Consider the following 23,572-nt stretch of genomic DNA (forward strand, 5'->3'; position numbering starts at 1 on the left):
GAATTGTTTCCGAGCATGCGCAGGAATTTTGCGCGTCGGAATTGCTACAGATGATCGGAATTTCCAATCAGAACTTTTTCCATTGGAAAAATAGAGAACCTGCTCTCAATCTTTTGCTGGCAGAAATTACGCCAGCAAAAGCCTGATGGAGCGTACAAACGGTCAGAATTTCCGACCAAAATCTCACATCGAACTTTTGCTGGCGGAATTTCCGATCATATGATAACACTTTATTGCTCTGGTCACAGTGTGTTTAAAAAAAATAATAAAAATAAAAATAATAAAAAAAATAAAAGAAAATAAAGAAAAAATGTAACAAAAAATAAAACAAATTGAAAACATTTAAAAAAAAATTTTTTTTTTTTACATACTGTCACCAGTCAGTGTCCCTTATCACCGCTTCATCTGTTATATGAGAATGCTGTACTGCACTGAAGACAGTATGTAAAAAAAACAAAAAAATAGTAACCATTTTTTTTCTTAATTTTCCACAAAACTGTCACAAAAAAAAAGTACAACTTCAAAAAACCTTGGACTGTCTACTTTCCAAAAAAAGGGATCTTTTGGGGGATATTTGTACTGTCCTGGTGTTTTCAGCCCTCAAGAAATAGGCCATCAGCACATTAAGGATTGACTGACTTTCAGATATTTACCACAGTTTATGGACTCTATAACTTTCCTATAGGCTAAATAATATACACTGATTTTGGTTATTTTCATCCAAAAAATTTAGCAGAATACGTTTTGCCCTAAATTTATGAAGAAAGATTATTTATTTGCAACATTTTATATCAGAAACAAAGAAAACATTTTTTCCTGGTGCCTCCATGGCAGCATACCTGTGACAAGCTCCGCCTTGGCTCCTCCCTCAGGACTAGTGAATATTATAAAAGAAAAGGTTAGTACAGCCCCTGCATTCTCCTTTTTTTCCTCATACCTCATGGCAGTGAATCCTGGTCGGCGTCCTTACCTTCTGCATTCGGCAGCGTCCGTCCGGGTTCAAGCCTCTCCCGGACGCAGTTCCTTCTCTTGGGCAGCTAAATGCGCTTATAAGGTTGGAAGTCCCTTCTGTAGGATCTTTTGGGACAAGCAGTTTGTCTCTTAAGTAAGAGCTTTACCTGCAGTACGGGCGTTCAGGCTCCAGTCTATGGCAGCAGAGGTGGCAGCTTTGCTCTGTCCCTGAGGTTTGTTTTTTCCCTCCAGTCTCATCTGTCCTTCCTGTTTGTCACTCCCAGACTCACTAGGGGCCGCGCGCGGCGAGTCTGTGTCATTTTATAATAGTCTAGCGTTCCCGCCGTCGTCTGCGCATGCGCCGGCGGGTTGTATGTTTCGACGGTCAGTTTTGACGTTCGGTGCGTGTGCGGTAGCGTCGGAAGCTTCGGCGGCCATCTTTTTTGAGGGCAAATGGTTCTTTTTGCCCTCAGAGTGTCAGAGGAGGAGCTTTAGCACGACATCACTTCCCCTCCTCCTATTTATTTCCCCAGCAGCACAAGTGAAATGCCTGTGGTCAACAAGAGAATTACACTCTAGAGTTCCAGGCTATTCCCACCCCTGTTAAGGTAAGGCATGTTTTAATGCATTTGTTTTTGTACATGTGATCATCCGAATATATTGGTATAGCTCTGATGGAATGTCTCTTTTCACTTAAAAAGAATTAATTTATTAATATATTAAATTATTTAAATCGGAGCCTCCAAAAAAAAAAAAAAAAAAAATATATATATAAAAAATGGTTTTAAAAAAAAAAAAAAAAACACAAAACACAACACACAGTAACGGGGGGTGGGAATCGTCACTTTTGTAGGCAAATTCCCTTCTTTTCCATGAATCAGCGCACGACCGGTTGACGCCTTTTCCTCTGACTCTGTCCTAGCCGTTACCTCTGCTAAGCCGCCTAAACATGAGCCTTTCGCCGCCCGCTCAAGATCCTACTCTACTCCCAAGGTAAGGACCTACGCCCAGGTAAGTTTAAAAAAAAAAAAAAAAAGAGTGCACTAAGGACGATACTTTTGTATTTCAGTCCTGTACGCCAGAAGACGTCTAAGAAGACCTCAAGGCGATATGGAGATGACGATGATGATTCCTGTCACAGCAGAGACAGGTCACCCAGACATGGGCATTACAGAAGCGGCAGGAAAGCTTCAGCTAAGAGGCGCCGTCATTCGCGCTCCCCGAGACCTAGACTTACCAGATGTCAGGCCTGCGGAGGCTCCCCACTTCCGGACAAACTAATTTGTCGAGACTGCCTTAGAGACTATGCAGCAGACAGAGAGTCTGAGAGCCTACAGGTGGCAGATCTCCTTAAAAAGGCAGTAAAAGACTCCCTTACGGAATTGGTCGCTATAAGGCCGACACAACAACCGGCATCTCCTCCTCAGGAGCTGATGGCGGAGGCCTCCATTCCTGGTCCATCCACCAGTGGAAGTGGTCGTCTGTTCCCTCCCTCCTCCTCTAAGCATCAGGACGAAATGGCCATTTCAGAGGATTCCTCAGATGACACAGATGCCTCTGGCTTTGCCTTTGCCATGGTCCAGCCCTATGTGCAGGCCGTTAAACAAGCAATCGGTTGGGAGGATTCCAACGTGGAGGTCAGGAAGTCCAAATCATACTTCCCCTTCCTTAAGCGCCAGATCTCCTTCTTCCCTCTTATGGAGGAAATCAGGGAGGTGATCGAGGAAGAATGGGGGAGGACAGACAAAAGACTTTCCACCAATCGATTGGGAAAATTATACCCTCTCTCTGAGGCAGATTCCAAAATGCTGGACGGCCCGCCGGTGGTAGATGCCGCAGTGGTAAGGCTGGCCAAGAACGTCACTTTACCCCTAGATGATTCAACCTCCTTCAAGGACCCTCTGGATAGAAGGATGGACCTTGACCTTAAGAAGGCCTATCAGATGGCAGGATATGCCTGTAAACCTGCAATAGCTCTGACATCAGTGTCCAACGCACTACGCGTCTGGACAGATAATATAGAGTCGGCAATCCAACAGGATATCCCTAAAGAAGAGATAATAAGGGCATTGGATGAGCTGAAGCTCTCAGCCGACTTCATTGGAGAAGCCGCCATCGATTCCATTCGTTGCTCCGCAAGGGCAATGCTTCACACAGTAATGGCCAAAAGGGCACTGTGGCTAAAACCATGGGCAGCGGACGTTGCCTCGAAGCAAAATTGGTGCAAGATACCTTTTGACGGTAAAGCCTTGTTCGGGGAAAAACTCGACAAAGCCATCTCTCGGGTCACCGGCGGAAAGTCAGGCCTACTTCCTCAAGACAGGCGTTCTAGACGTTTCAGATCCTCTGCACCAAGGTTCCAATATTCCAAAAATAGGGACTACCGACAATCAAGACAAGGGAAAGGCTTCAGGCACAACTGGAAGAGCACACAGTCTACGTTTCTCAAGTCCAGGAGGCAGAGGCCGGTACCTACCCCACAGGAGCCATCAAAATCTTTTTGACGCCAGGCCAGCCCAAGTGATCCCTGTAGGGGCCAGGTTGAAACAGTTCTCAAAGATTTGGGAACAAAAATGCAGGGATCCCTGGGTAGTTGCAACAGTCAAACACGGTCATTCCTGGTCCTTCCTAAACCAACCCCCCAAGGACTATTTTTCTCCGACAAGGGTGTCAAGATCTCCTCAAAAGGCGGAAGCTCTGAAGCGATTTCTTCTTTCCCTACAGGAACAACGGGCAGTAGTTCCAGTGCCTCCATCCGAGAGATTTTCAGGTTTCTATTCCACCCTGTTTCTAGTCCCCAAAAGAAACGGAGGGTGGAGACCTGTGATAGACCTAAAGAGGCTAAATCGCTACATTTTTCTGGAAAGGTTCAAGATGGAGTCTCTTCAGACGATCATTCGCGTAGTCCAACCAGGGGATTGGATGTTGTCAATAGACCTGCAAGACGCCTACTTACACATACCCATACTCCCTACATTCCAGAAATACCTGAGATTTGCGGTGGGGCAAGTACATCTCCAATTTCGGAGCCTTCCGTTTGGCCTCTGCACGTCACCCAGAGTCTTTACAAAAACCCTGATTGCCATCATAGCACCTCTGAGAGAATTGGGGCTCCGGGTGTATCACTATCTGGACGACCTTCTACTCCTGGCGAAGAACCCAACCCAGTTATTAGAACACAGGGATATCCTGTTAACAACACTAGTGGATTTCGGTTGGAAGATAAACTACGAGAAAAGTCTTCTCTCTCCGACCCAAGAGATGGTCTATCTGGGAGCCCTGTTCAATACAATGAAAGGATCAGTGTCTCTCCCACCTCAGAAGGTATCTTCCATTATCCATCAGATGAAGAAGGTGAGCTCGAGATCCTACCTGACAGCCTCAAATTGTTTGAGCCTGATAGGTCGGATGTCATCATGCATCCCTATGGTCCCCTGGGCCCACTGGCATTTGAGACATTTTCAGCTGGAGTTCTTAAGAATGTGGAACAAACGATATCTATCCCAACCCATACACCTGACAACCCGGATGCTCAGGAGTCTACATTGGTGGATGAAGAGACAGTCGCTTCTGAAGTCTCGCCCGCTAGGGCATGTCGACTGGATCATAATTACTACCGATGCCAGCGCAGCTGGTTGGGGAGCACATTCCAACAAGACCTCAGTACAAGGGAGATGGTCCTTCAATGCAGCAGGCGTGGTGTCCAATGTCCTGGAGCTCAGAGCGGCCTATCTTGCACTGCTAGCCCTGGAGTTCGAGATTTCGGGCAAACCAGTTCTCCTCAGGATGGACAACAGGGCCGCGGTATCTTATGTGCACCGTCAAGGAGGAACGCGCAGCAGATCCCTCCTGAACGAGGTGGAGCCCATATTCCTCTGGGCCGAAAGGAATCTGAAGGACCTGAGGGCAGTCTATCTGCCCGGCCATCTCAACTCAAGGGCAGACAGCCTTTCCCGCAGGTTCGCAGACACCAACGAGTGGTCCTTACACCCGGAAATCTTCAACTGGATAATGATCCAGTGGGGGCCCCTCGAGCTAGATCTCTTTGCGACAGCATCCAACACCAAACTTCCAAGGTTTATCTCGAGATTTCCGCACCCCCAGGCGGAGGCAACAGATGCCCTATCAGCCCCGTGGGCATGCGATCGGGCCTACGCTTTTCCCCCGCGGCCCCTCATACCGAGGTTCCTGTCAAGACTCGTGAGGGAGACATCGACGGTGATAGCGGTTCTGCCATACTGGCCAAGAAGGCCTTGGTTCCCTACGGCAATGGATCTGAGCACCAGTCCTCCAGTCAAAGTTCCAATAGTACCCCTCCTCCTGTCGCAAGGATGTCACACCCACCCAGATCCCCGCAGGCTGGACCTTCACATCTGGCAACTGAAAGGGAAAGGTTCCAATCCCTAGGGTGCTCCGACAAGGTGATCGCAACCCTGCTCAAGGCAAGAAAACCATCCACAAACAACATATATGATAAAGTATGGAACAACGTCAAGACCTTCATGCTTGATAGAAACTGTGATCCAGGTTCCCCTTCGTCATCTCAAATTCTTGAGTTCCTGCAGGCAGGCCTGGACCTGGGTCTTGCATTGAGTACTTTGAAGGTACAGGTGTCAGCGATCTCAGCAGCAACCAGTAGAAGATGGGCGGAGGACCCATTGTTAATCCAATTTTTTAAGGCCGTCAGGAAGATCAGACCACCGTCTAAACAATCTTTTCCCACTTGGGACCTTACGGTCATCCTGGAGTCCTTAGCCAATCCACCCTTTGCCCCTTCGGACTCAATATCACTCTGGAACCTAACTTTAAAATTAGCCTTTCTGATAGCCATAACCTCCGGCAGGCGGGTGTCAGAGCTTCAAGCTTTGGGAGCAGATCAGGATCACATTATTTTTTACCCAGATAGAGTGGAACTTAGAACAATACGAGGGTTCATTCCCAAGGTCGCTTCATCCTTGAGCATGTCAGAACCCTGGGCACTCCCAACATTTTCTGAACAGGACTCTGTCAGTCTTCATGAATTAGACATCGCCTCCACTCTGAAATGCTATCTCCAAGCCACAGCTCCATTCCGGGCTTCCATCAGACTGTTCATAATTCCCTGGGGAAAACATAAAGGAAAGGAGGCATCAGCCAGAACGATCGCTTCATGGATCGTCAAACTCATCCACAAGGTGTACAGGACAAAGGGACTAGAGACCCCTTCAGCGGTCAGGGCGCACTCCACAAGAGCGGTCTCTGCCTCTTGGGCGGCAAGAGCGAATGTGTCGATCGAAACTATTTGTCGGGCAGCAACCTGGTCATCCCAACACACATTCCTGAAACATTACAGGGTGGACCCAGGAGCTCTCTCCTCAGTGGAGTTTGGCAGACAGGCAATCACTTCGGCCTTAGCCTCTTCTAAATAATAAATTCTTTAATAAACCTCTAAGCATTATCCCACCCGTCTCAGCTAGTTATTTGTCACAGGTATGCTGCCATGGAGGCACCAGGAAAACAGAAAATTGTTCCATACTTACCGTAATTTTCTTTTCCTGGTGCCTATCCATGGCAGCATACATTCCCACCCTCGGTATTCTATATTAACGAGAATGCAGGGGCTGTACTAACCTTTTCTTTTATAATATTCACTAGTCCTGAGGGAGGAGCCAAGGCGGAGCTTGTCACAGGTATGCTGCCATGGATAGGCACCAGGAAAAGAAAATTACGGTAAGTATGGAACAATTTTCTGTTTTTTTTTCAAACTTTTTGGTCTTTTTTCGTTTATTTAGCAAAAAATAAAAAAACTAGCGGTGACTAAATACAACCAAAAGAAAGCCCTGTGTGAATTTTTTTTTACATTTTGTATAGTTACAGTGTTGCATGGCTGCATAATTGTCATTCCGAGTGTGACAGTGCTGAAAATTGGCCTGAGCAGGAAGAGGATAGAAGTGCCCGGTATTGAAAACGGTTAACTATTGGGGTATGGAAGATGGCCTAGATCACTGGCCTAGATCACAAGAACAGAAGGACCTACACAGCTGAAATGCATACAAAGGAAATATTTTTTTAGGTAATGTACATACATCTTTGATTCATCCATGCCAGCATTGCACTGACACTGGCGAAGCAACCTAAACAATTTCCAAGAGGAAAAACTGCGCTTTTGTATCTTACAAAAAAAATAATAAAAAAACATAAATATAAATTTGGGTGAGACAAAAACAGTAGTTGTACAAGCTACAACTCTACTGTGTGATATAGGCACAGTCAAACATAATCATATATAAAAAGAGATTATTTGTGTAAAAACATAGTGAAAATGATATAACACTACAAATGAGTCCAAGTATAGAATCCAAAGGGATGCTGTAAGAGTTCATTATTAGAAGTAAAGTCCGTCTCATATGTGACCCAGGTTGGAATACATGCAGTCACCAGCCATCACCATGTGCAAAGTCCTCAGAAGACACCGCCATCTTGGAATGGTAAAATTGCCTGCTTACCGGCTAGAATGGACCTTCAATCAAGAAAGGTCAAAAGCACTTTTGGCTAAATACCCAGCTAGGGCCTCTCAAAGATGTTCCTGCTGGGTTCCCTTGGGCCAAGGTAAGCGTCATCCAACCACACTCTCCATGGTATCATACCCAAAAGTAGAAGATGCTCCTCATAGTGTAAAAACGTAATGGTAACTTATTAAAAAAAAAGTTGAATCACACTTACAACAATGTAGAAATACAGTGCATCTGGAAAGTATTCACAGTGCCCCACTTTTTCCAGATTTTGTTATGTTACAGCCAGGGCCGTTTTTAAGGCAGGACAAAAGGGGCAGCTGCCCTGGGTCCAGTTATTGTTGTGGGGCCCAAAGCAGCTGCCTCATACTTGCCAACTATCCCAGTTTAAATTTCCTTGTCTCTTGCTGTGTCCTGATATCTCAGTGTGAAGTGTTGGTACTAATGCTGCCCAGCTCTGCCCTATTGTTGTGTACAGATGACTCACCTGCAGACCCTGTGTTTACATGTAAATAACCAGCATTCATATGTAAATAGAAGAAGCATTCATATGTAAATAGAAGCAGCATTCATATGTAAATAGCTGCATAGATATGTAAATAAAGGTAACATCCATATGTATAGCATGACCCTCTACCTCTAGCAACGAATCAGTGAGCAGTATTACTGTACAGTAAATCTCAACAAACAGAAATCATGTGCTGTAACCTCTAGCAACTAATCAGTGAGCTGTAATGTGTGCTGTAACCTCTAGCAACCAGTCAGTGAGCGGTAATGATACACTGTAACCTCTGGCAACCAATCGCAATAGCTGCCTGATATGATTCATTAAACTGATTTTGAGTCTAGCTGCTATTTATTGTATGTCTCAGAGCAGGTGGAGAGCAAAACTGCATGGGGGGGCCCAAGAAAAGTTTTGCCCAGGGCCCAATCAATATTAAAGATGGCCCTGGTTACAGCCTTATTCCAAAATGGGTTAAATTCATTATTTTCCTAAAAATTCTACAAACAATACCCCATAATGACATCATGAAAGAAGTTTGTTTGAAATCTTTGCACATTTATAAAAAAAACAAAAAGCACAAGTAGATAAGTATTCGCAGCCTTTGTCATGACATTCAAAGTTGAGCTCTGGTGCATCCTGTTTTTACTGATCATCCTGGAGATGTTTCTACAGATTGATTGATTGGAGTCCACCTGTGGTAAATTCAGTTGATTGGACATGATTTGGAAAGGCACACACCTGTCTATATAAGGCCCCACAGTTAACAGTGCATGTCAGAGCACAATCCAAGCCATGAAGTCCAAGGTATTGTCTGTAGACCTCCGAGACAGGATTGTATGGAAGCACAGATCTGGGGAAGGGTACAGAAACATTTCTGCAGCATTGAAGGTCCCAATGAGCACAGTGGCCTCCATCATCCATAAATGGAAGAAGTTTGGAACCACCAGGAGTGGGCTGCCCAGCCAAACTGAGCAAACAGGGGAGAAGGGCCTTAGTCAGGGAGATGACCAAGAACCCGATGGTCACTCTGACAGAGCTCCAGCGTTTCTCTGTGGAGAGAGGAGAACCTTCCAGAAGAACAACCATCTCTGCAGCACTCCACCAATCAGGCCTGTATGGTGGATACTCCATACTGAGATCAGTTGGTGGTCAGCCAATCCAGTAATGTGAATATAATTCCCACCAAGATGAGCATTTCAGCCATTATATTATATATTATATATTTGATAGTGTGAGAGTCGATTGTGGTAGCAACCTGTGTCTTGACAACGTTGTAATTTTTTTAAATTCTTCAATGTGGTTGAGGATATTTTTATGTTGTATGTGGAAATAATTAAAATAAAGATAAGGATTTTTGATAATACAGGTTTTTCCTCCTTGAAGAATCCTCTTTTTTGACTCAGTCCTCTCTTTTTCTTTATGTTGCCCTGATTCAGAGGAACACACCTTTAGTTTATTTGAATTGGGTGATGGCACCCATAACTAGGTAGAGGAATTGTCTTGCACTGTTTTCCTCCGTAGTTATCTCCTTAATTGGGTGTAGCTCTAGTGACAACTTTTATCTTTTTATTAATTACTGTATGGTAGAGTGGCCAGACAAAAGTCACTTCTTAGTAAAAGGCACATGGCAGCCCATCTGGTGTTGGCCAAAAGGCACCTGAAGGACTCTGAGACCATGAGAAACAAAATTTTCTGTTCTGATGGAAGAAAGATTTAATTATTTTTGGCCTAAATATCAAGCATCATGTATGGATGGAAACCAGGCACCTGGCCAATACCATCCCTACAGTGAAGCATGGTGGTGGCAGCATCACGCTGCAGGGATGTTTTTCAGTGGCAGAAACTGGACGACTAGTCAGGATCGAGAGAAAGATGAATGCAGCAATGTACAGAGACATCCTTGATGAAAATCTGCTCCGGAGCGCTCTGGACCTCAGACTGGGGCGAAGGTTCATTTTCCAACAAGACAATGACCCTAAGCACACAGACAAAATAACAAAGAAGCAGCTACAGAACAACTCTATTAATGTCCTTGATTGGCCCAGCCAGAGCCCAGACTTGAACCTGATTGAACATCTCTGGAGAGGTCTGAAAATGGCTGTACACCAACACTCCCCATCCAACCTGATGGTACTTGTGAGGTCCTGCAAAGAAGAATGGGAGAAACTGCCCAAAAATAGGTGTGCCGAGTATGTAGCATCAAACTCAAAAAGGCGTGAAGCTGTAATTGGTGATAAAGGTGCTTCACCAAAGTATTGAGCAAAGGCTGTAAGCCCTTGTACACACGGTCGGAGATTCCGACGGAATGTGTCCTATCGGACCATTTTGTCGGATATTCCAACTGTGTGTGGTCTCCATCGGACTGTTTCCGTCGGAAATTATTCAACGGACCAACTTTTCCAACTTGCCGGTAAAATTTTCCAACAAAATGCTCCGATCGGACATACTCCGATCATGTGTAGCCTACTCCGACGGACAAAGTGCCACGCATGCTCAGATCAAATTCCTAGACCAAAGCTATTGGCTACTAGCCTGAATGTAGTCCCGTCGTAAGGAAATAACGTCATCACGTTATGTACAATCGGATTTTCCGACAACTTTGTCCGACCGTGTGTATGCAAGTTTCGGACTTTGGTGGTCAGAATGTCCGACCGTGTGTTCAAGGGCTTATACTTATGTGTCTAAAATTTGGACTTGATGGACTTGTGTTTTTTTGTTTTTTCAACCTCACCTACTATGTAATAAATATGGGATTTTTTTTTTCATTTTTTATTTTTAATAAATTTGCTAAGATTTCAAACAAACAGTCTTTAACGTTTTCATTATGGGTTATTGTTTGTAGAATTTTGAGGAAAATAATCAATTTAATCCATTTTGGAATAAGACTGTAACATAACAAAATGTGTAAAAAGTGAAGTGCTGTGAATACTTTCCGGAGGCACTGTAAAACGCTAAAACAGTCTTGCTGGCCGGCTTAGAGAAAGCAACCCACACTTCCGGTAATCGAGCTCCACAATCGACATCAGTATGTCGCTCCGCCCGTAGCAACTCCTAAGCCCCTGTAATCCCCTTAAGTAGTCCCTATCTCTGACTCATCAACTGCCACTTATACTTCTGCCAGAAACCTAAATTCATCTTTTAGTTGGTTTGTAGATTTCAAGATATTAAAATCATTGAAAAATGTAAAATAATTATACACTTTTGAACAAATTACCTAAAATAACTTCTTGGGAAATATTCTTTTTTTTTTTTTTTTTTTATTTGGCCCCACATGAAGACATCTGTCATCTGGCGGTTCACAAGAAATCCTCTGGCCTCATCTAAAAAGGTAACCTGCTGTTGTTCTTGGGTGACCACTTGGAAAAAAATGTGACAGTGATCTTATGTCAAGACGTGACAGGCCAGTCTCCTTCAGGGGTTGTTACAGATTGAAGAACACATGGCTGCTGTCAGACCTTTAACCACTTGCCCTCTGTAAGATTTACCCCACTTCATGACCAGACCATTTATTACTTTAACTGAAAATTGAGCGGTCATGCGACACTCTACTCAAATAAATAAATTGATGTCCATTTTTCCCCCACATTATTTCCAACTGTGTTTACTATGCTTCCGTTTGTGAATGAACAGGAAGCCGCTCAGCACACAGCACTTCCCATTCATTCAATGTCCAGTGCAGCTGAGGCTGCAGAGGAAGGTATGTGTGTTTGAACTTTTGGGGATGCACACCCTAATGCAATAGGCTAGCTAGGCTCACCTACACACACAGCTAGAGCTTTCCAATCAATAGATCGACTTGTGTACAACCAGCTAGCTCATACATATGTAGCCCGCTGGAGTTAAAGCGGTTGTATACCCGCTGAATTTTTTATTTTTTTTCCTGACCTGCAAAGCAAAAGGCATAATGAGCTAGTATGCAACGCATACTAGCTCATTATGAAATACTTACCTTAGAACGAGGCCCCGACATCTGTCCTGATCCACGCCAAGGGAGCTGACGTGTTCCCTCTGCGTTTCTTCCGGGTGTCGCGGCTCCAGCGCTGTGAGTGGCTGGAGCCGCGATATCGTTACTCCCGCGCATGCACGCAGGAGATTTCTCTCTGGCAGGGTCCGGCGTATGCCGGGCTTCCAGCCGGGAATCCCCTGTGCGCATGCGCCGCTGCAGTCAGAGGCGCATTGCGAGGGGAATATCTCCTAAACCGTACAGGTTTAGGAGATATATTTTTTTTACCTACAGGTAAGCCTTATTATAGGCTTTCCTGTAGGTAAAAGTCCCCAATTTGCCTATACAACCACTTTAAGGCGGGGATGCTCCTCACAAATCTACTTGCCAGGAGTAGTTATCCTGGTTGATTGTTAGAGATCCATTGTTTTCTCCCTAAGTTTGGCCTTGTTGCACTTTTCTCTTCTACCACTAGGTGGCCGGGTACTTGGTTGTACTAGATATGAGAAGGGCAACCCAAGGTCAGGTTATGGGTATGTGGGGTATCTTGGCCAATGAGCAGGGGTTTTCTTGAATCCCTTGGCCTGCTGGGAGAATCTATATCAGTGATGGTGAACCTTGGCACCCCAGATGTTTTGGAACTACATTTCCCATGATGCTCAACTTCACTGCAGAGTGCATGAGCATCATGGGAAATGTAGTTCCAAAACATCTGGGGTGCCAAGGTTCGCCATCACTGATCTATATATTCAGGTGGAGTCAGGTGATCGGGGTTCTGTGTCACCAGGACAGCTGTCTGGGTGGACGTGTGTTGTATTGCCTGGGTTGCTAGGCTGGAAATTGGGCCTATCCCCGGCACATCTGGCTGCTGGGCTGTCTGAGAGCCTACCCAGAAATAAGAGAGCAGCACAGGGTTGCGATTGCGGCTTGCAGTCCAACCAGAAGTGACGGTTCTGTTGGCCGGAGAACCTGCCGTGGTTGGAGGGAGAGGAGAAGCTGTCACCACTAAGGGACCTAAAACCTTGTTACCAGGGACCATAGTGAGTAACTGAATCAAGTACCGGAGCAGTATTCTCACCAACCCGGGGACGGTGAAGAATCGGGAAACTTCAGTGGGAATCAAGCCAGGGACCCAACCAGCGGAGGTGACCCATGCAGAGCAGCCTTGTGTGTCAAGCCAGGGGCCGAGTGGGCCAACATGGGTGAAGCTTGAGAAGTATCTTGTGTGCCAAGCTAGGGACCCAGCAGAGGAGTGGGGGTGATGCTTAAGGAAGATACTACAGTGAAGATTGGAAGAGCTCAAGGGATTCAGTGGCAGGGAATCATGTAGTCTAGTGAGAGACTGGGAGCTCAGTGGGCTGAAGAACTACATGAAATGATTATAGTGAAAGTGAAGGAACTGTTAAGCTTTGCATTAGGAACTGTTAAAGACTGCTACCATGGGAGACATCGATCCTACACATGCAGATGTGGCGTCTTGCTGGATGCCTTTCCCTGCACGGCTGTCCTCCGGTTGACGTCTCGGACTCTGCCAATTAATCTTGCAACTACCTAAGGGTGTCCTTTTCCTAACCCTCTCTCCCCGCAAAAAAAAAAAAAAAGTTTGTTAAGAGAAATAAACTTTCTTTTGCATCCAAGAAGTGTCTGGTGCCCAATAACTTTAACAACTATATACCCACCAAGCTTCGCATCCCACAACATATAGAAGGTTGTCAGCTATCCCTGGAGGTTTTCATTAGATCAAGGGAGGCCGGGGACCTTGCTACACATGGATCGAAATCTGGCCAGTCCCTGTTCTTTTCTGGAAAGCAAGGTCAGGCTTCTAGCAATGTTTGGATCGAATATTGTCTCATCATAATAGGAACAATTGCAAATATGTGTTCTTTTTCGATAGTACATAAACACATAGCCAATACTGTGCAATTGTCCTATCATCTTCAGGTCCCGTCCACATCTGGAGATTTGGGATCACAGGCAGAATTCCAAATCGCACCTCAATAGTGGCAAAACACACCATGCATGTTTGGGTGTCATTCATTTTATAACAGCATCTAAACACGGTGCTGTTTTGTGTTTTGTCGTGATTGTCGCTTGATAAAACGTATTGCATGAAGCATGTGGCCCCAAAAAGGAGCAGGAGCTTCTTTTGATGCAACAAGCTTCGCACAATGCAGGTTGCAGAGATTGCAACACAATTTATCACGCCAAAACCACAATGTGTTTAGGTGCCACCCAAACACCCATGGTGCGTTTTGCCACTATTGCAGTGCAATTTTGGAGTGGCGGGCAGAATCGTGGCGATTCTTCCCACAATCCAACATTGCCAGATGTGAACGGGAGCCTGAAAGGGTCTCTCGCAAAACACTCTTTGATGAAACAAATGTCATTTGTTTAAGAAATACACTCAGCCCCCTTTCACACTAAATCCAACTTTGAAATCGTGTGACTTAACTTGAAGTCGCACAATTTATAAACTGCAGTTCAGTGCGACTTCAGGTGCAGCTTGGCTGACATCTGTGCGATTTCATGCACAGATATATATGCAAGTCGTGCCTGAAATCGCAAAAATAATGGAGGAATCATTTTTCAATTCGGTGCAGCACCACAAAGTTGGAGTCGCACTGATTTGAACAGTTCCATTGACGACAATAGGGTGCGACTTGTCGCACAATTCGGACCTGTCAAATCGCATGACAAGTCGCACCGGTGTGAACAGGGGGCTAATCAAGACTGAATGTCGTTTACCAATAAATTGATACTTTGCTGTCCTTATTATCTGCTATTGGCTAATGGGTGATCTATTTCTAAAGAAAACACCAACTATACTTGTAATAAAACCAGAAATATTAAAGGGGTTGTAAAGGTAAATGTTTTTTCACCTTAATGCATTCTATGCATTAAGGTGAAAAAACATCTGACAGTCTCGGCGCCCCCAGCCCCCCCGTTTTACTTACCTCACCCCTTGAAAGTCCCGCGCTCGTCCCCCGACGTCCTTTCCACCGTTCAGCCTGGCCGCTGATTGGCTGGAGTGGATGGATGGAAAGCAGCGCAGCCATTGGCTCGCGCTGCTGTCAATCACATCCACTGACGCGGAGCGTCGGGGGGCAGGGCCGTGTGATACAGCGAGCCGCTATAGCCGCCGGCTGTATCACGGGAGCGCGCCCGCAGATGCTTCTCACCATGCGAGGGAGCTCACATGAACGTGAGAAGCACCTGCGGGAGGAAGCAGAGACAGCCGCCGAGGGACCCCAGAAGAGCAGGTTCGGGGCCACTCTGTGCAAAACGAGCTGCACAGTGGAGGTAAGTATAACATGTTTGTTATTTTTAAAAAAATAAAAAAATTCACTTTACAATCCCTTTAAATGCACTGATATTTGATGGAGGTGTGAAATATGTCTCATGCAATTGCATTCACAGGAGTCTTTCCCTAAGAACAACAGGACTTTCACATTTCTACAAGAGAATGAGGTCTGCTAGGAATATAAAAATAAGGAGACAACAGGACTGAACTGTCGCAGACAATACATGGACCAAATGTAGGAACAGACAAAGACAGGGGCGGACTGACAACTCATGGGGCCCCGGGCAATAGGAGATTATGGGGCCCCCAGGCAATCAGAGATTATGGGGCCACACAGTATACACAAACATGTTTCTATTGGCTAAGAAGGTACTGGAGAGGTGGGGCAGCTATAATCTCGGGATTTTTAGAACAAAAGGATGTTGGTAAGGGACATTTCAGAGACAGATATAAAAAAAACACAGATTTTTACATACTGTCCCTGGTTTTACTGAGGCTGCCAAACCTGATGGGGCCCCCTAGTGGCCCGGGGCCCTCGGGCAATGCCAGTGTGGCCAAATGGTCAGTCTGCCCCTGGACAAAGATTATAACTAATACCAAAAGTGCTTTATAGGATTATATTAGCTAAAAGGTGACTCATAATTAGATAACGAGGCACATGAAAAGGATCTGATTTAGTATCTGTTAGTGCAGCGCTTCCCAACCGTTTTTCAGTCGCAGCGCACTATAAAATTAAGCAAAATCTCAAGGCACCCCAGTCTAAAAATGTAAAATATATACAGAAAATGTTACTTATCATTGGGAAACCTGAGCCTGGGACGATGAACTCAACAGCCTTAATAAATTAAGTTCACCCCATCACACCAAAGACCCCCACCCCCATCACATCAGAGCCCCTCTTCACAGGAAAGGACTTCCTCATCACATCAGAGGTCTCCCCATCATATCAGAGGTCCCCCCATCAAATCAAAGGTTCCTCCCATCACATCAAAGGTTCCTCCCATCACATCAAAGGTTCCTCCCATTGCATCAGGGGTTCCTTCCATCACCTTGGAGGCCCTTTCATCACATCTAGAGTCTCCCCATCTTATTAGAGGTTCATCCATCAAATCAGGGGTCTCCCATCAAATCAGAGGATCTCCCATCACATCAGAGGTTCCCCATCACATTAGCAGTTCCTCATCACATCAGAGGGTCCTGCATCACTTGAGAGGTCCCCCATCACATCAAAGGTTCTTCCATCATATCAGAGTTCCCCCATCACATCAGAAGATCTCCCATCACATCAGAGGTTCCCCCATCACATCAAAGGTTCCCCCATCATATCAGAGGATCTCCCATCACATCAGAGGTTCCTCCATCACATCAGTGGTTTCCCATCACATCAGAGGTCCTCCCATCACATCAGAGGTCATTCCATCACATCAGAGGTCCCTCATCACACCACTCTCACATCAGACGTTCCTCCATCACATCAGAGGTCCTCCCATCACCTCGGAGGCCCTTTCATCACACCTGGAGTCTCCCCATCTTATTAGAGGTTCATCCATCAAATCAGGGGTCTCCCATCAAGTCAGAGGATCTCCCATCACATCAGAGGTTCCCCATCACATTAGCAGTTCCTCATCACATCAGAGGATCCTCCATCACTTGAGAGGTCCCCCATCACATCAAAGGTTCTCCCATCATATCAGAGGTCCCCCATCACATCAGAAGATCTCCCATCACATCAGAGGTTCCCCCATCACATCAAAGTTTTCCCCATCATATCAGAGGTCTCCCATCACACCAAAGACCCCCCATCACATCAGAGCCTTCCTTCACATGAAAGGACTTCCTCATCACAACAGTGGTCTCCCCATCATATTAGAGTTCCCCCATCATATAAGAGGTCCTCCCGTCTCATCAGAGATTCCCCCAACCCACCAGAGGTTCCCCCCATCACATCAGAAGTCTCTCCATCCCATTACTGTTACTCATAGGCGTGCTCACAGGGTGTTCCAGATGTGCTTGGGCACGCCCTAGTTACCTAGTGCACAGCACTCCTCTTTCACTATGCCAGCAGGGAAATCAGTGTGCCATATATATATATATATATATATATATATATATATATATATAGACACACACACACGTTTGAGCTTTGGGGTGCACACGCTAATGCAATAGGCTGCAAACACCTATGTTGTTACTTAGGCATTTTGGTTATGTGGTTGTTGTTCACTTGTATTTTCAGATTTGCTTGCTTTCTTTTGCTGGTGTGTGGATGTATTTTCTTTTACTAATAATACACTTACTATATATAGTCTAATCTCAGTTTCTAAGCGTAGCCACATAGATCTGGTCATCCCTGCTGTTGACTCCTGACAAGTGTTTTTGATACTGATACTCATTCTGATTCTGCAATTGACCCAGCTTTCACCTCACTTTTGAATTACCCTTGTCAGCTTTGTTCGCTGTCTATCTCTGCTACTGACCTCTACCTGGATTACCGACCTCGTCCTGTCTAATGAATTCATACCTCACTGCCCATTTGTTGCCAACAGTGACTCTGTTGTAAACACAGTCGCTGTCCCTGACTCTGATCCTGCCTACAACTTGGTGCCTTCCCATTTAGCTGTTACCACACCAGGCTTGGGATCGGACTTTAACTGAACTAAGCACATCCTCAGTGTACTACCAAGTACAAGTTCCAGTCCACAATGTCAACACCCTGGCACTTGTGACTTTCCACCTGCCTTGCAGACCCTGTCTCAACTTCCAAGGGGGCTTGAGTGGAAACTGTTCTGCATCAGGTAATGTCGGGGTCCAGAATTGAACCAATGACATCTGTGGTGCCTGGCTGTTTTTCTTCTCACTGTGCTACCTGAGATGCGAGACAGTGCTCTGCCTGACCTATTGGAAAATTTTGCCTTTTCTCTTGTTTCCAGTGAACCTTGAACTCTTTGCTCCTCCAACTAACTTCCTGATTTAAGCCTTGTCTCTGCACTTCCTGTTGGTCAGATTATTGTGCTCTCTTCAGCCGATATATCACTCCTTTGTATACCTGCAGCTGTCTTTATGTTTATTACCACTTAATACTGACCTTTGGCTTATTTCTCGACCAAGCTTCTGCTTGATCCCAACCTAAAACCATTTTAATCGACCTTTGGCTTGTTCCTTGACTACGCTTCTGCTTGATCCCAACCTGCAACCAACCTTTATCGATTCATCTTTCTGCACTCCACGGCCCTTTTTACAATACATACAGTAAGAAGTTCAATTTCATGCTATCACAGAGCTCACCTGGCGATGTGCGGATGTGCGTCACTACACGCCATGTGCAGAGGGGTCCAGCCATTTTCATCTCTCTGCTCGATGTCCGCTCCGTATTTCACCAACAACTTGACGCATTCCAGATTCCCAGAGAGAACAGCTTCATGCAAAGCACCCATGCCTGGGAAACACAATACAGGGATCTCAATTAGTACTTCCTTTCCCTACTCCGTTTCTACTTTCTTGTTGGATATTTCAGGATTTCCATATTTCTGCTTTTTGGGGAGAATTTATAGCCAATATGGACAATTTATATATATATTTTTATAGCCAAGGGACGGTGCTTGGATGTGGGTAGGTGATGGAAACAAGGGATGGTGCTTGGAGGTGATTAAGGGGTGAAAACAAGGGACGGTGCTTGGAGGTGGGTAGGTGATGGAAACAAGGGACGGTGCTTGGTGGTGGATAGGGGGTGGAAACAAGGGACAGTGATTGGAGGTGGGTAGGGGGTGGAAACAAGGGACAATGCTTGGAGCTGAGTAGGTGGTGGAAACAAGGGACGGTGCTTGGATGTGTGTAGGGAGTCGAAAACAAGAGATGGTGCTTGGATGTGTGTAGGGAGTCGAAAACAAGAGACGGTGCTTGGAGGTGGGTAGGTGGTGGAAACAAGGGACGGTGCTGGCAGTTGGGTAGTGGGTGGAAAACAAGGGGGTTACTTGGAGGTGAGTAGGAAGTGGAAACAAGGGATGGTACTTGGAGGTGTGTAGGGGCAGAGACAAGGGGGTAATTCTGGAGAGTGGAGTTCCAACAAAAAGCCCTGCTTACGTCTATTTTTATCTTCAGGCAACCAAGCCACTGTTTTTGAATGCTCATTAGGCCTTGCATTCAGCACCTCTATATAGAGTTAGTTGTCAACAAAGTCAACTTTAATATTTTTGAATAGATGTGAATAAGGAAAAAAAAGAAGTACAGGCGTATTTTGTCCCCATAGAACAAAGAAAAATATACTCCACAAAATTGACTAAAGAATTGTAGAACATTTTATTGAATAAAAGCTTATATAAGGTGTAACAAAATCAGATTACTAGACAAAATTGGGCATATTGAGCCTTGGAATATAAACTGTACTCATCAAGTGAAGAATAATCTCACATATGTAAAATTGATATTATCATGTCTATATCTTTCCAGATATGTCTTATACAGACATATAGAAATACCACAATATCTCAATATATAGACAATAGACAATGCCCAAGTTGTACATTCTTCTGGTTATATTACACCATATTTGCGGCTTATAGAATTATTGAAAACAATTATCTCCAATGTTTAGGCAATAAATATAAAAAATTATATAACTCATATCTATATCTCTCCAGATATATCTTATGCAGACATTATATATATATATATATATATATATATATATATATATATAGAGAGAGAGAGAGAGAGCGAGAGAGAGAGAGAGAGAGAGAGAGAGAGAGAGAGAGAGAGAATAATATATAGACAATGTCCAAGTCATACACTCTTTTGGTTATATTACACCTTATTTGGGCTCATAGAATTAATAAATACAATTTTCTCCAATTTTTAGTCAATGAATATATTCACTGATATTATCAAATCTATAACTCTCCAGATTTGTCTTATATAGGCATATAGAAAAACATAAAAATACGTCAATCTCTCAACATATAAACAATATGTATAGACAGTGCCAAAGTTTGTATATTAGTCTGGTTGTATTATGCCCCATATATGCTTTTAGAATTATTAAATACATTTTTTTTCTACCATTTTTAGCCCATAAATATAAAGACTGATTATCATGTCTATATCTCTCCAGATTTGTCTTATACAAGACATATAGTAATACCTCAATCTCTCTATATGTATACAATATATATAGACATTAGACAATGGCAAAGTTGTACATTTTTCTGGTTATATTATACCTTATTTGGACTTTTAGAATTATTAAATTTTTAGTAAAAAAATATAATGACTGATATAATCATATCTGTATCTCTCCAGATATGTCTTATGTAGACATATAGAAAAAATATAAAATCTGTCAATCTGTCAATATATATATATATATATATATATATATATAAAAACAATGGACAAGTTTGTACATCAGTCTAGTTGTATTAAGTCCTGTATAGGCTTTTAGTATTATTGAATAACATTTTATTTTTTGGTCAATAAATATTATGACGGGTTATCATGTCTATATCTCTCGAGATATGTCTTGTACAAGACATACTGTATAGGGGTTGATTTACTAAAACTGGAAGGTGCACGATCTGGTGCAGCTGTGCATGGTAGCCAATCAGCTTCTAAATTCAGCTCGTTCAATTAAGCTTTGACAATAAAACCTGGAAGCTGATTGGTTCCTATGCACAGCTGCGCCAGATTTTGCACACTCCAGTTTTAGGAACTCAACCCCATAGAAATACCTCAGCCTCTCAATATATAGACAATGCCTAAGTTGTGCATTTTTTTCTGGCTATATTACACCCCTTTTTTGGATTTTTTGAATTATTGAACACAATTTTCTCCACTTCTAAGTCAATAAATATAATGACTGATATAATCACATATATATCTCTCCAGATAGGTCTTAGCCCCTGTACACACAGTCGGACATTCTGCCAACCAAATCCGTCAGATTTTGTCCGTCGGATTTTGCCCGAAACTGTTGCATACACACGGTCGGCCTAAGTTGTCGAAAAATCCGATCATTCAGAACGTGATGACGTAATTTCGTTACGATGGGACTAGTAGCCAATAGCTTTGATCTGAGCATGCGTGGCACTTGGTCCGATCAAAATTCTCTACACATGATCGGAGTATGTCCGATCAAACCAGTTGGTCGGAAAATATTTCCAACATGTTGGAAAATTGGGTCCGACGGAGATTCGGATGGAATCAGTCCGATGCATACCACACACAGTCGGATTATCCGACGACACGGTCCGATAAGATGCATTCCGACGGATTCTCCGACCGTGTGTACAAGGCTTTATAGAGACATATAGAATTGTCTCAGTATCTCAATATATAGACAGTGCTTAAGTTGTACTTTCTTTTGGCTATATTATACCCCTCCTTTTTTGGGCTTTTATAATTATTAAACACAATATTCTCCAATTTAAGTCAATAAATATAATGGCATATTATCACGTCTATAGATTTCCTATACAGAACTATAGAAATACGTCTTAACATATAAACAATATATATAGAAATATATAGACAATGCACACGTTTCTATATTTGTCTGGCTTTATTACACCCGACCGGTTTTTAGAATTATTGAACACAATTTTCTAAAATTTTTAGTCAATTTGTAGAACATATTTTTCTTTGAGCGCATTAAAATAAGACTCTCTTTTCTTTATCCCTTCGCTACATAGTATTGTTGGAGGTTGTCCCCTGACCAATTATCATCATTTAAGTATATAAAGAGTTTTTGGTGGTATAGAATATTCACACATTAAAATCCCCCCCATTAGTGGTCAACCAATAAAAATTTGATGTTAGTATTTTTGAATAGCTGTCTACAGAAATGCTTTATTCGGCACCGGAAATTCGGAAAGAATTTTGGGTCAACATCTACAGATGTTCCTCATCACAATAAAAAAAAAAAAAATTTGGCATAAAGCACATGTTTTGCATTAGTATTTGTACCTCTGAGAAGTAAACATTATCAACTCCCGAGCAGCAAACAAACAAGATCCACCTACAAACGCATGTCATTGGTGGAGAGGGTCCAGCTTGTTGGAGCTTACAATTATGACCAAGAGTGGGCAAACCCCTGGAGGCAGGGAGCCATGGTGCGCAACATTTGTGGCTATTTTTAAAGATGGTCAGCAAGGCTTCCTTTACCTGCTGGAACATTTTGACCGAATCCCCCCCAAAAAAATGTCCTTATTCTGTTAGCTCCATATCTATCGACTATCGATGCCCTCACCTGTTAGGTAGATTTTATCCAGTGTCACTTTTCTAGCACGTATAAACCTCCCAACTTGCTCCAGGTCACCCTGTCGAATGTGATCCAGGAAGACGACTTCGTTTGGAAAACGCACCGACCGCGTCGACCTCAGGCTCCGCGACCGCCGGGTGGGATACAACTTCATCTTGAGGATGCCGTGATCGGGGGTGCCGGAAGGTGAACTTAGCGCCAGCGCTGTCTGATAGATTGTCTCCACAAAAGGTAGAATCAGGTTTTTTGGGTACTGCTCCACCGACCGTTGGCAAATCGTTCGCCCACTTTTTTTTTTTTTTTTGAATTTTGTTTTTTGAGGTCCGTTGCCCTGAGACACAGATCCGAAGGCTGATGACCAATTCCACACGAGCAGAAGCGGCACACAAAACCCCCCTTTTTATAGCTCTGCCTTCCTATCTATTTAAGGGACACTCATCTCATCTCACTGTAAGGCAAACGACCGATGCAGACGCCCACTGCAGTTCATGGAAAGGCTCATCTTACCAGGTCAACTGATCGAGAGAGCAGCTGCTACTCAGAGCTTTGCAGGGTCACAAGCAAGAAACAAAAATTGGCTGCAAGTTTGGGGTGGGGAATGAGCGCTCGCGCGGCGATCCCTGACAAGCCCCGTCGACGTGATCAGACAGCTATCTGTCCACACACACGAGGAGGCCGCGACTCGCTATATGGGGGGTCAGCCATGCTAGGTCAAGCTGTCTAGCCAGGTCCAAAATTATCGGCGAGTGCAAAAAGGAAGGCTTTAATGCTATAGAAAATGGCTACCCTGATGCCAAGAAAATAGATCCCCCACTCTTCTTTTCTCAAAGCTACATGGTTTAAATTGCAAGACAGATTAATAAAAGAATTAAAAGACTTTAGCACGTATGAATTGAAAGGAGAAGGCTGCGTTACCAAACATGTGGTAAACAGTTTAAAGATATCCTACAGCAGTACCGCATAAACAAATATGGATATTATTAGAGAACCATGGGTTAAATAAAAAAATAGCATATATGATACAGTCTGTCTCCAGCATTAACACGGCTGTTATTGGCTTTCTGAGTGCCCCATGTAACATAGTTTTACAGCAGGGAAAATAATTATTTGATCCCCTGTAGATTTTGTG

The 23,572-nt window shown here is 44.0% G+C and overlaps 1 protein-coding gene across 1 annotated transcript in view; it reads right to left on the reverse strand.

Moving 5' to 3' along the window:
* Window positions 1-22,734, reverse strand: part of PPP1R27 (protein phosphatase 1 regulatory subunit 27) — a 56,985-nt gene extending 34,251 nt beyond the window's left edge. Inside the window, exons 1-2 of the mRNA XM_077458849.1 lie at window positions 22,432-22,734; window positions 18,477-18,627 (exon numbers count right to left, since the gene is read on the reverse strand). Coding sequence (XP_077314975.1) covers window positions 18,477-18,627; window positions 22,432-22,597 — 317 coding nt within the window. The 5' untranslated portion in view covers window positions 22,598-22,734. The remainder of the gene's footprint in view (window positions 1-18,476; window positions 18,628-22,431) is intronic.
* Between the last annotated feature and the right edge of the window lie 838 nt (window positions 22,735-23,572).

This window comes from Lithobates pipiens, unplaced genomic scaffold, assembly GCF_037356315.1.
Source record: "Lithobates pipiens isolate NorthernLeopardFrog02 unplaced genomic scaffold, aLitPip1_a1.2 Scaffold_28, whole genome shotgun sequence".
Taxonomy (NCBI): Eukaryota; Metazoa; Chordata; class Amphibia; order Anura; family Ranidae; genus Lithobates; species Lithobates pipiens.